The 12,119-nt window shown below is 58.3% G+C and overlaps 1 protein-coding gene across 1 annotated transcript; it reads left to right on the top strand.

Moving 5' to 3' along the window:
* The first annotated feature begins 3,940 nt into the window (after positions 1–3,940).
* Positions 3,941–11,964, top strand: Barhl1 (BarH like homeobox 1). Its single transcript, XM_003470811.4, has 3 exons — positions 3,941–5,435; positions 9,311–9,533; positions 11,107–11,964. The coding sequence occupies exons 1-3, from the start codon at positions 4,970–4,972 to the stop codon at positions 11,399–11,401; spliced, it is 984 nt and encodes a 327-aa protein (XP_003470859.1). The 5' UTR covers positions 3,941–4,969; the 3' UTR covers positions 11,402–11,964.
* Positions 11,965–12,119: the final 155 nt, after the last annotated feature.

The raw sequence follows: 12,119 nt of genomic DNA, 5'->3' as shown, positions 1-12,119 counted from the left end.
AGTCCTCCACCCTAAGAAATGGGGGCCAGGTCTGTAACCTCAACACCGGGAGAGGCTGAAACAGGAGGGCTGAAAGCTTGAGCCCAACCTGGGCAACTTAGTTGAGACCCTGCTTCCAAGTAAAATGGGAAAAAGAAGGGCTGGAGATGGAGTTCCATGAAGGGCCTGGGTTCAATTCCCAGATGAGCAAGATAAATAGAAAAAAACAAACAAACCTGGGCAAACAAGGGTACCAAGTAAGAAGGGTACTGGGGTGCCTGGCCTGGGGGCTCTCACCTGCCAGAGAGGAGAAGCTCTGTTAGCAGCCAAGAGCAAAGATTCCTTACTACAACCATGAGAATTCACATAATCCCCATTTTTTCCCCTATCTTTTTGAGACAGGGTCTCACTATGCAGTTCAGGATGGCCTGGAGCTCACTTTGTATCCCAGGCTGGACTTGAACTTGCAATGATCTTCCTGCCTCAGCCTCCCGAGTGCTGGGAATACAGGCATGCACCACTACACCTGACTCATAATCCCCATTTTATAGCTCAAAACCCCCAAAAAGTTCCCAAAGCTATTTGCTTTAAGAAATGAAAACCAAACCAAACCAAAACAAAAGTAACCTTAGCTACCAACCTGATTTTCTTAGCAGTCACTGAGAAGGGCTGGGGTATAAAACCTACCTAAAGGTGCAAAATTTAAGGGAGGGTCCAGAAACCTCAGTAGCCAAGACAATATTTTATTTTGTTATTCTAAATTAGCCTTGAGCCTATGTGGCTTCTCCTGCCTCAGCTTCCCATGTGCTGGTATTACAAGTGTGCATCCCCACACTGCACTGATCAAGATGATATTTTCATGCAATATTTTCAAATCAGTGTTTTAAAACCGGGTGTGGTGGCGCACTCTTGTCATCCCAGCACTTAGGAGGCTGAAGCGGGAGGATTGTTTGCAAGTTCAAGACCAGCCTGGGCTACAAAGTGAGCTCAATGCACCCTGAACTGCATAGTGAGACCCTGTCTCAAAAAGACATGAATAAGTAAATGTTTTTAAATCTACGATGGATTAAACATCAACATTTTAAATAAGGATTTGCTGATGTACCAAGTCCTAGCCTTGGATTTCAGAGCCAGGATTCTGACTGCTCTGGCTGACTTTGGAGCGGTGTCCTTGAACTCCCAGCCCCATTATGCTGCCCCTAGATACCTGGGACCAATCCCTGTATGGGCAGAGACCCTAGGACCATTCTCTAAAAGATGTTTATGGGTTGTGTCTCCGCCTGCTGAGCCAGGTGAGCAAATGGGCACAAACCACCCTTTCTCCAGCCCCAGAGCTGTACAGTGTGGGGCAGACAGGGTGGGGCTGGGAAGGAGGGAAGCCCAGCTGGCCCAGAGCCCCTTGGGGTAGGAAGTGGACTTGGGGAACCCAGGAGAGCTGCCCAGCATGCACACAGCACCACAGCCTGTGGAGGGTGCTCTCTTCCTGTCCCACCTCCGCCAGCGGGTGCATTTGGACCTGCCGGGCTCCTGGCCCAAGAGAGCGGAAAGACCTCAGAGAAATCGATCTTCAGGGACAGGGCCAGCAGGGCCGGAGTCTGGAAGGGAGCGGTTTCAAGGGGAAGGAGGAAGCTAGGGAAAAGGGCGTGAGGTCCTGAACACAGAAAGCAGACTGACGGACTGCACCCAGGAGTGGGGAGTGGCGGTGCTGCCTGCCCCAGGAGAGCCCCACCCCACCCGGGAGGTCCTCCCTTCAAGTCTGCAGGCTCCGAACCCCTCAGCCAAGCCCCAAGAAATGCTGGGGGAGGAGGCGAGGTTGAGAGAGCGCAGGCAACTTGCTAAGGTTCACACCCTGCTGCTTGGGACCTGAGAGCTCTGAGGGCCTCCTGTCCCGCTAAGTCTCTGCCAACTGTCTCCTAGAGCCTAGAGTCTCCCGTGTGTCCCCGTGCTCCTTCCCAGCTAGGCACGGGCTCAGGTGCTCACACAGGAGCCCTTGAGCTGTGGACAGGTGGGGATGGGAGCCCTGGATGTTGGAGGAGGGAGGCGGGAGGAGGCCCCTGGCTAGCACTGCCCGGAGAGTCCCCCATGTTAGCTAGAGAGGGCTAAATCCCAGAGTAAATTTCAAACGAAATAATTCACCTAGCATGTTCTATATTCTAAGGCACAGCAACAACTCAATGCAAATGAGAGTCCACTAACGACCATTAAGTATTCTTGGGCCTCCGGGCAGACGGAGAGGCCGGCAGGCTGTAGGAGGTCAGCATGCTTGCTGCTCCCCTTCGACACCCAGAGCGGCTCCTGCCCGCCGCGGCTCCTGCTCTGATCAAGCGGCGCCTAATACAGCCTGCTGCCCTGCTTCTGTCACGGGGTCCCAGGTCCAAGCACCGGTGTAAGAGCAGAGGCCAGACCAGGTTCCAGCATGGCCAGCAGCACTCCCAGGCCGGCTAGGGCAGGGATGCTGGGGACCTGCTGCCGGCAAGGGGACAGCAGATCTCCCGGGACCTGGAGTCCTTATGCTCTGGCCCAGAGCAGTCTCCCACTGACAGGCACAGGGCAGAGGTGTCAGGACTCGGATGCCACAGGGGAGGAGGGTTCTCCAGGGGTGCACGTGAGACTGGGAGAAGCAAAGGAGGATGGAAGTGAGTGGAAATCGAGGTCTCTCCAGGCTCCTGAAGCAGGAGAGAGGCCTGAGGCTGGGGCTAGCAGGAAAAGACTCCACTTGATGTATGACCCAATCCCCCATCCGCCAATGGAAAAGGAACCACTGGCCCGCGGGAGGCACCCAGGGCCCGAGGCTGAGTTGGGGCCAGGCCCCCGCTCTTGCCGGCCTGACAGCTTGCAGCCGAGCCCAGCCTGTGTCCCCCGGGAGCCGCGGGTCCTAGCCCCCAGCCCAGCCGCCGGCATGGCCGCTTCCAATCTGCTGCCGGGTGCAGGGGGAGCGTGTGGAGGTGTGGAGCTGGGCGCAAGGCCACAGCTACCCGGCCTGGCCCTGCCTGGCCCGCGGGAGGGGAAAGTTTCTGCTACTCTGGGTTTCATGGGCATCCATCGCAGGGGTCTTGGGTTTGGTGATGCAAGCACCTAACCATTCTGGATTCTGTGCCGATCCACGGTCGGGGAGGTTTTCTGGAGCCCATTGTGGGGAGCAGGAGCGTGGTTGGGCTGGCTGAGGTCTGGGCTGGGACTGCCAGAGGCCCTCAGTGGAAGCGCAGAGCCGGCTGGCTCTCAGACCTGGGACTCAGCCCTGGGGCTGCTTCCAGAGAACCAGGCCCAGGACACTGTCTGAATCTGCCTGGGGTCCTGGGCTCTGGCACCCCAGAACGAGGAAGCGAGGCCCTGTGGTGGGGTGTGGAGGGCAAGGGGCCACCTTATTCTCCGGGAAGAGGTGGTGTGTACAGCGCTGCCCTTGAAACAAGCTCCGGCTCCGTGGAGTAAGAAGGCACCGTGTGTGGAGGCACAGGCTCCAGCTCCCCAGGCCTGGGCCACAGGGAGGTCAGGGGCCGGGTGGGGGTCGCTGCTGCTTTTCCCTCCCTGCCTTCCTTGAGCCACAAGAGTCCTCAGTGCCCCGGCCTCGGGATCTTCCCACGGTCTCCACCTCTGCCCCAGGGTGAAGGCAGCAGTCACCGTTCAGTTCGCTTCCCGGGACACCAGGACTGCAGGGCCCAAAGAGGCCAGAAAGAAAGGACGGCAAATTGCCCTACCCGGAAAGCATCTAGAACCCATTGGGGATCTACCCTAAAGCAGCAGAAATCAAATGCCATTCCCCAAACTAGGAAAGGGATTCTGTATTTCGCACTTCTTTCTTTCTCGGTAGGTTTAAGACCTTCTCGTTTCTGTAAGAAGTAAGACAGAGGAGGAAAAAAAAGAATCCATGGCAGACTCGCAGCCGAGGAACTTGGACATCGTGGGGAGGGGTCGCGAGGCTTCGAAACCGCCGTCACCCGCCATCCCCACCCGGGGCGCCCGGGCCTCCCCCGCGCCCGCCCCCCCTCCCCGCTAATCACCCTCATTAGGGGCCTCATCACCAGCCTAATGAAAGCAAACCGCGTGGAAATCGCCGGTAAACAGTTGGGTCTGCGCTGTAATTAATTCAGTGTCTCTTTTAATCAAACCGAAAAGAAATCGGGAAGCAGCTTGCGGAGTCGTGACATCACCCCCAAAATCGGCCAGAGCCAATCAGCGCCACCACTCCGGGGACACGTGGGCGCGTCCCCTTAAAAAAAAACACAACACAATGGGGGGGGAGGAGAGAGAGAAATAACAACCAAAAAAAAAAAAAAAACCCGGACTCGAAGTAAAAGTGACACAAGTTCATTTTTTAGAGGAAGGGGGGAGGCAGGGCGCGCGGCGGACCTGCGGAGCGAGCGCCGGGAGCCCCGGCGCTGTCCACGGTGCTGACCGGACCCGGCGCGGCGCGGACCTGCGGGCAGGTGCCGCGGGATGGTTCTCCGGCCGCCGCCACTCTCCGCGGTGCTGGTGCCGCCGCCGCCGCCGCCAGGTGCGCTCCGAGCCGCCGGCCGCTAGCCCGGCCTGGGCCCGCCGCTCTCCGCGGTGCTGACCCCGCCGCCCTCGGCCGCCACTTGCCTGGAGGAAGCGCACGTTCGGATCTTTCAAAGCCGTCCTTTATTCAGATTCCGCCATCCTCGTTTATCCTCCGTGCCAGAGGCGCCCTCGGGCCGTCCGTCTCCCCCTTCGCGCTCCCCAACTTGGCGCGCCCTCCTCCCTTCCCTCCCCGACACTCCCACCGCCCCCCCCTGGGCTCGGCGGCTCCGCGCGATGCTGCAGAAGACGACGCGCTGAGCCCTTCTGGATCTAATGCGCAGAGGAGCTTGGCCCCGAGCTCCCGGGCTCGCCCAAGGCTGAACTCCGTCCAAGGTGCCCGCAGGCTCCCTGCCCGCCTTCCCCATGCCAGCCCGCAGCTAGGGGCAGGGGCAGCGGCGGCTGGGGTTGGGGGGTGGGTGGGGAGCTTTTGGGGAGGACAGGTCGCAGCTTGGCGATGGAAGGCTCCAATGGCTTTGGGATCGACTCCATTCTCTCCCACCGTGCGAGCAGCCCCGCCCTTCCCAAGGGGGACCACTTGCTGGGGGACTGCCGCTCACCCTTGGAGCTGAGTCCGCGCTCCGAGAGCAGCAGCGGCTGCTCTTCACCAGCCTCCCCGGGAAGGGACTGTCTGGAGACAGGCACTCCGCGGCCCAGCGGGGCATCCGGCCCAGGCTTGGACTCCCATCTGCAGGCCGGGCAGCTCTCTGCCCCTGCCCAGTCGCGCACCGTCACCTCCTCCTTTCTGATCAGGGACATCCTCGCTGACTGCAAACCACTCGCCGCCTGTGCGCCCTATTCCAGCAGCGGGCAACCAACGGCCCCTGAGCCTGGGGGCCGCCTTGCGGCCAAGGCCGGGGAGGACTTTAGAGACAAGCTGGACAAAAGTGGCAGCAATGCCTCATCGGACTCTGAGTATAAAGGTAAGAAGCCAGGAGGTGAGAACTCAGGGGGCGGTAGATTGATAAAAATGCGTGCATAAAACTTGAGCGCAAGCTCTCAGAAATATGTACACGCTTGCCTCGCTTCCCCAGGGCCCCAGCTGAGCGGCTGAGCGCTTGGTCTGGTCTGAGCCTTTTGGGTGGCCAGGCCCATGCTTTTACCTTTGAGCAACAAAGGGTGCCTTGGAGAGAGTGGGGGTCTGTGGAGAGAGGAGAGAGACCCCCCAAATGTGCAAAGCTAACTTTTGAAACTTTGACTGGGACCACCACCCTCCTCCCAACAGTGGTTCTGTTGGGCAGGAGCAAGGTCTTTCTAGCCATTGGTATCTGGGAAGAGACCTTGGGGGGATGGAAGACCCAAAGGGAAAAGGGTTGCTCTACAAGAGTGAGCTTCTGGCAGGAAATTTTCAGCAGCAGCTTTGAGTACAGTCAGAATTTTCCACCCTTTAATCTGAACCCTCCCCGCCCCATAAGAAACTGGCCTTTCCCTCCCACTGGGCCCAGTGCATGTGGGCCTGTGAATCTTGCAAAGGAAACACTGACTTCAAAGGAGAAACAGCAGCTCGGCACTGGCTGGAGCAGATTCAGAGGTCTGGCGGCAAGGGAAAGGCCCCAAACCCACACAGCCATCCTCAGTGAATTTCGTTAAATTCTTCAAGCAATGAAATCCAGCTTTCATGGGAGACCAGATTCCCAAGTCTGCCAGCCCTGAACCCACCAGGTTGGGGCCGCTGCCCCCTCCCTTGTCTTTTTTACCCAGCGAATCTTTGTGTTGTTTAGGATCCCTTTTCATTGCGTCTTAACCGAGGGGCTAAGATCAGGCTTAGGAGGAAAAGGGGGGGGGGGGAGAAGATAAAGGAAAGAATGGGGGCAGGGGGAGGACAGGGAGCCCTGGTTTTGCTTCAGATCTTGCGCTCTTGTACAGGGGCCAGAGGCACTGAGTTCTTTCTGGGAAGACATCAAGGGGCAAAAGTGGAGGGGAGCTGGGAGACTGAGGTGGGGTTTGGGGGGACACAGCTGTGTCCTCGGTGCCCCAGTACAGAACTAGGAGCTGGCAGAAGCTGTGTGTAGCTCTTTCAGGATTATAATGAATTCCTGAAACCCTTTTCCTGAGACTAAAATTTCCCTACAAAAGGCAACTCGTGCATTGTCTGGGGTCTACATCTCCTGGCCCTTATTTCTACCGCACCCTCACCAAATTTAGGGAGGCTCCTTTGATATCCCCTTCCAACCAAGAACTGGCCTGAGGACTGATCCTGAGGCCCAACCTGAACCCCACCGGGGTCCCACCCCACATTCTGTTTTTCTCTCTGGTTCCCCTATGTGGGGCTCCTTCAATCAGACTAGACCGGCCTCCCCTGGAAACGCACAGGTTCACCCAGACCAGAGCACGGGGAGACATGTCACCCCTGCTCCTTCCCTGGGGACCTGCTGTGGTAGAGTGGACCAGCCTCGGGGTTTTAAAAACTCAGTCCCTGTGGTTTTAAAAACTCAGTGCGCACCTGTGTGGGTGTGTGAGCGTGTGGAGATGGCGAAAATATAACTTAGCGCATCATCTTTTATTATTTACAATTTGCCACAACAACCACCACTTCCCATGATCGCGGGTAGAGCTGGGGGAAGAATCTGCAGGCCTGCATGCAGGAACAGTTTATTCCTGAGAGGTTTCATTTAAGGTAATTGGAGTATCAGTTTTCTTCCTCCTTCTCTGACGATACCTGATCTGGAAGGTGCCGGGAGGGCCGACTGCACATGGCTTAGATAGGTTTGGAGCAGGAGAGAGGTCTTTCCAGGTCCTCAGAGTTGCCAACTTTATACCTAAAAAAGTCCCAAGTGAAAAGGGGAGTAGACATCGGCCATGCAGGCCACGCCTGGAGCTTTTGTCAGACGTGGCGCGACTTTTAGAGCCCAAGTTGGGCAGCCTGATGGAGAGCCAGAGTCCGAGGAGCCAGACCTCGCGGACATTCAAAGCAACTCCCCCAGTAATTTCCTCCAAAGGAAGGCAGCGGCAAAGACCACGTATCAAAGGCTCCTCAAAGGCAATGTCCACAAAGCTGAAACCAGGCTTTGATGTGAGGCGGTCAGCATAGAAAGGGCTGTAGCCCAGGTCCAGGGAGAAACAAAACTCTCAGGCAGGGAGGGTTACCGGGGCTCCCACTCCGAACGCCCAGAGGCAGCTTCCAGAGCGAAGTCTGGGACCTGGAGGTCCTGTTGGCTGTGTCTGTCCGGGAGGCTGAGACAGCTGTTCCAGGTGTGCCTCCAAAGGCCCTATCTATCCTGCACTGAGCAGGGACTGAGTTTTTAAAACCCCGAGGCTGGTCCACTCTACTACAGCAGGGGATTTTTAAGAAATAGTATGGGGCTGGAGATTTAGCTCAGTGGCATAAGCGCCTGCCTTGCAAGCAGGCAGTTGTTGAATTCGATCCCTGGTACCGATAAAAACGAAAAAGACAAAAAAAAAATAGTTCAGATAATTAGATCAAATAGTAAGAGTTCTACACTAGCAAGTTTGAGGTCTGGATAGTCATCACCTTGGATTTATTTAAACATCCCCAACCTGCACACACAACTCATTCTCCCCTTGCACAAATAGGTCCCCGTCTCTGGCAGCACCCAGAGTCCAGTCCTCCTCCTGGTGAGCAGAGGAAGCTGGGTCTGGCCAGTCCCTGCTGGGCACTCTCCGCAAGTGCTGCTTGGGTGCACCCGGTGCCCGGTGCCTTCCCTGCCCAGAAAGTGCAGCCTTTCCAGCTGAAAAGCCCAAGCTCCCTAGCGGCTCAATTAACTGGATTATTGTTTCCTACAGAGAGAAATCAACTCGCATTCAGCTGAACCCTGTCACTGCAAACGCCATGCACAATGAAACTCACCATAAAAGAAAAGGGGGAAGGGGAGGGCTGTGGGGGAGGATACGGTGAGGAAAGTGCAGCCCGCACCCTCAGATTTGGGGCGGTGGCCATTGCGGCTACCCGGCCTCTGCAGGAGGAGCGGGCGCGGAGTGCAGCGCTCCTGGAAGTGTGCGCTTCCCCACAGTCAGCCGGAACCAAAGCGGGGAAACGAAACCCCCGGGCCGGTTCCGATCTTGGTCCTCAGAAGCAGGGACTCAAGGGCCATAAAGGTGATCGCCATGTGGGTGCCATGGGACCCACAGAGGGCAGAGTGCCGACCACGAAAACCAGAGCGCTGCCGCGCACAGGGCCCAGGGCAGCGGGCCGGAGCCGCCCGTTCTCCCTGGTGCGCGGTGCTCTCCACCTGGCCTTCCTTCCACCACGAGGTTTGCGGGCGGGTCGTGGGAGGCATCTGGGAAAACTCTGCTGTGGATCTAAATGGGGTCAGGTGGGGTTGGACACAGTTCTATGTTCTGGAGAGCAGGAACTGCTGCTGCGTGGCAAGCGGAATTTCTTCCCTCCATGCGGGTTTCTCTCCTGATCTCGGCGCTCAGCTCCCTCCCTTGCCCTCTCCCGCACTGCAGAGCAGAAGAGGCCCGGTGTGGCTGCTATAGCTCAACCCAGGTCTCCTGTCTGGGGGTCAGTCTGGCTCCCCTGGGGCTCCTTCTCTGTCTCCCCAGAGCATGCTCAGGCTCTGTGCGGGGCGGCAGGGACAACGCCGCTCTGCGCTCTGCCTGTGGGGCTCAGGCTTTTTCTCCCTGGAGCTGCAAGCCCACTTGGGCTTGGCCGCTCTCTTTTCTGTGCCCTTCGCCAGGGTGGATGCCCTGTTCTCAGGTGCCTGGGTGTCCCGGCTTCAGTAACCATGTTGCGGCCCCTGCGCAGGGCCACAGCGGCCGGGAGGCTGGCCCTGGCTGCAGGAGGAGCGGGAGCCCTGTGTGAGGCCGGCCCTGATGCGCCGCTGTGTCTCTGCAGTGAAGGAGGAGGGCGACCGTGAGATCTCCAGCTCCCGGGACAGCCCCCCGGTGCGCCTGAAGAAGCCACGAAAGGCGCGCACAGCCTTCACCGACCATCAGCTGGCGCAGCTGGAGCGCAGCTTTGAGCGGCAGAAGTACCTGAGCGTGCAGGACCGCATGGAACTGGCAGCCTCGCTCAACCTCACTGACACGCAGGTCAAGACCTGGTACCAGAACCGCAGGTGAGGCCCCACTGCACTGCACTGGGGACCTGGGAACAGGGGTGCTCCACTCCTTGCAGCTCCATACAGGGGACCCAGAGTCCGCAGCCTGGGATCAGGGAAAGGCCTCTGCAACTCCCCACTTCGGGGAAAGTGGGGAAACAGAGTCTTTGAGAGGTGAAGGCTTTGATCAAAGTCCCACAGTAGGGACAGGAAGCAGATAGGCTTGGCATCTGGGACAGGTGGTCGGACACGACCATTGAGGCCGGGTGATTTGAGCCTTAGGGCTACGTTCTGCTCTGCATGCTGGTGGTGAAGCCAAGCGCTTCCTCCTCCGGCTCCACCCTGCAGTTCCTGGGGCTTGGCCTCAGTGCTTCCTGGGATGGAGTGACGGGCCCTGCACTTGAATCTGATTCCTAATCTTCCAAAAATCACCCACAGGATTCAGGTGTGACACACACACTTGGCCTACATGATACATGGACACAGAATGACAGGGCCCAAGGTTACATGTGTGTGCGTGCACAGCATGCACGCGCGCGCGCGCACACACACACACACACACACACCCCGGACTATCACCTACTTAGCGGAGGCAGGAATGGTGCTCCTCATAAACAAGCCTTGGAACACACAGTCCCATTAATAATAAATCCCGATTAGTGCTCCAGGCATCAATAATTAAGGCCTGTTGCAGTAATTACACAATTATGATGGTGATGAATAATTCAGGGAGGGAAGGACTGGCGGGGCTGAGCCCACCTCAATGCGATGCCCCGGCTGGCTTGCCGGCACCCCTGCTCCCATGCAGGTGAGCCCAGGGCTCCAGGCCTGCTCCCCCCCCAACTCCTGGGCCAATAGGACCTGACAGGGAGCAGGGCTCACTCACACGGGCCTCTGACCTGGGTGGCCCACTGCGCTGTGGTGCTGTGGGTGCCGCTGCCCTCTGGAGAAGCTAAGGTGCGCACCCCATCCTGCCTGCTTGTGTCTGCAGAGATGGGCTCCAGGGTTACTGGGGTGCCTGACTCTGCAGCTTTCATAGGTCTTCCCAGGGGACACAGATGCAGGGGGACCCCAACACCCAGCTCCATTGGCCCCTAACTGCAATCCCCAGCGCAGAAAGTTATAGCCTAGCTCTGGGGTCAAAAAGCTTGGATTAGAGTCTCCGACTATAGATTTCTAGATCTTTTACCCTGGCCCACACTTCACGCCCCTCTCCCTCGCACCTCAGTACTGGGGTTCAACCCAGGGACACTGCCACTGAACTACCTCTGCAACTCTCTCTCATTTTTTTTTCTTTAATTTGGAGGTAGGGTCTAATTTGTCCAGGCTGGTCTCAAATTTGTGGTCCTCCTGCCTCAGCCTCCCGGAGGGTTGAGATTATAGGTGTGCACCACCATGCCAGTTTTAAAATCTGTAAGATGGAAATCAGAGCATAAAATCCAAGAGGAAATGAAAGCAGAGAATAATGAGCCAGGCATTCCAGTATTTATTAACCCTGCAGGCTCTCTGGGCCCAACACTCCAGAGGGACAGGGGTTCCAGGTACCTCAGTCATTACCCTGCGGTACTTTTTCCCCCCCCTCGGTCCCCAGGACTAAATGGAAGCGACAGACTGCCGTCGGGCTGGAGCTACTGGCCGAGGCAGGCAATTACTCAGCGCTCCAGCGGATGTTCCCGTCGCCTTATTTCTACCCCCAGAGTCTGGTCTCCAACCTGGACCCAGGCGCAGCGCTCTACCTGTACCGCGGCCCGAGCGCACCGCCGCCCGCGCTGCAGAGGCCGCTGGTGCCCCGCATCCTCATCCACGGACTCCAGGGCGCCGGCGAGCCGCCCCCGCCGCTGCCCCCGCTGGCCGGCGTCCTCCCACGCGCCGCGCAGCCCCGGTGAGGCGCCTGCAGCCCTGCCCAGCGCCCGGGCTCAGCGCCCCCAGGGGCTCGATGCCAAGTCCACCGGCGCCCCTACGGGATTGGGCCGCGCCTCTTCTGCCCCACTGCGTCCTTGCCATCTGCCGGGTGCACATGCGTCTCCTCCGCGCACCTCCACCCTCCCAGTGCCCGCCGGCCCCCCTAGGCGGTCCTGAGGCTCTGGGACTTGTGGGTGACCTGTGCTTCGCTCCCTCACCCCTTCCTGCTTCAACGGGGGACCTAGCTTCTCCCCACCCCACACGGTGGGAGGCTGGCCCCCTCCTGCTGCCCGTGCCCTCGGTGGCTGAGCTGTACATAACGTGTGCAAAGTGTATATGAAGTTATTTATTCGTGACCCCTGAGCCTGTGACCGTGTCCGTGAATCAGTGAGTCTGTGGCCTGCGCCCTCCCCTCCCCAGGAAGGGCCCAGGGGACCTGCTCACCGACCCTGGCCCCAGTGTCCACCTCTGTCTCATCCCGGGGACAACCAGGCCTCTTGGGTTCCCTGTCTTTTTTAAAGATTGAAATAAACTTCTTACAAATGACCAGGCGCCTGTCCGCGCTCCATCGTGGGTCTGTGCCCAGGTCCAACCCAAGAGCCTTTTGCCTGTCCTGGGTCTCCAAAGAAGGAAACTTTCACACCTTTCTCCTGGGTGCTGCAGTCTTGTAGGGAACCTGGCAGGCAGGGCGTGCAGGGTCCT

This window comes from Cavia porcellus, unplaced genomic scaffold (genome assembly GCF_034190915.1).
Source record: "Cavia porcellus strain 051 isolate PalLab524CR breed Dunkin Hartley unplaced genomic scaffold, mCavPor4.1 scaffold_49, whole genome shotgun sequence".
Lineage (NCBI taxonomy): Eukaryota > Metazoa > Chordata > Mammalia > Rodentia > Caviidae > Cavia > Cavia porcellus.
The sequence above is the reverse complement of the archived record's forward strand: the minus strand, read 5'-3'. Positions and strand labels throughout refer to the sequence as shown.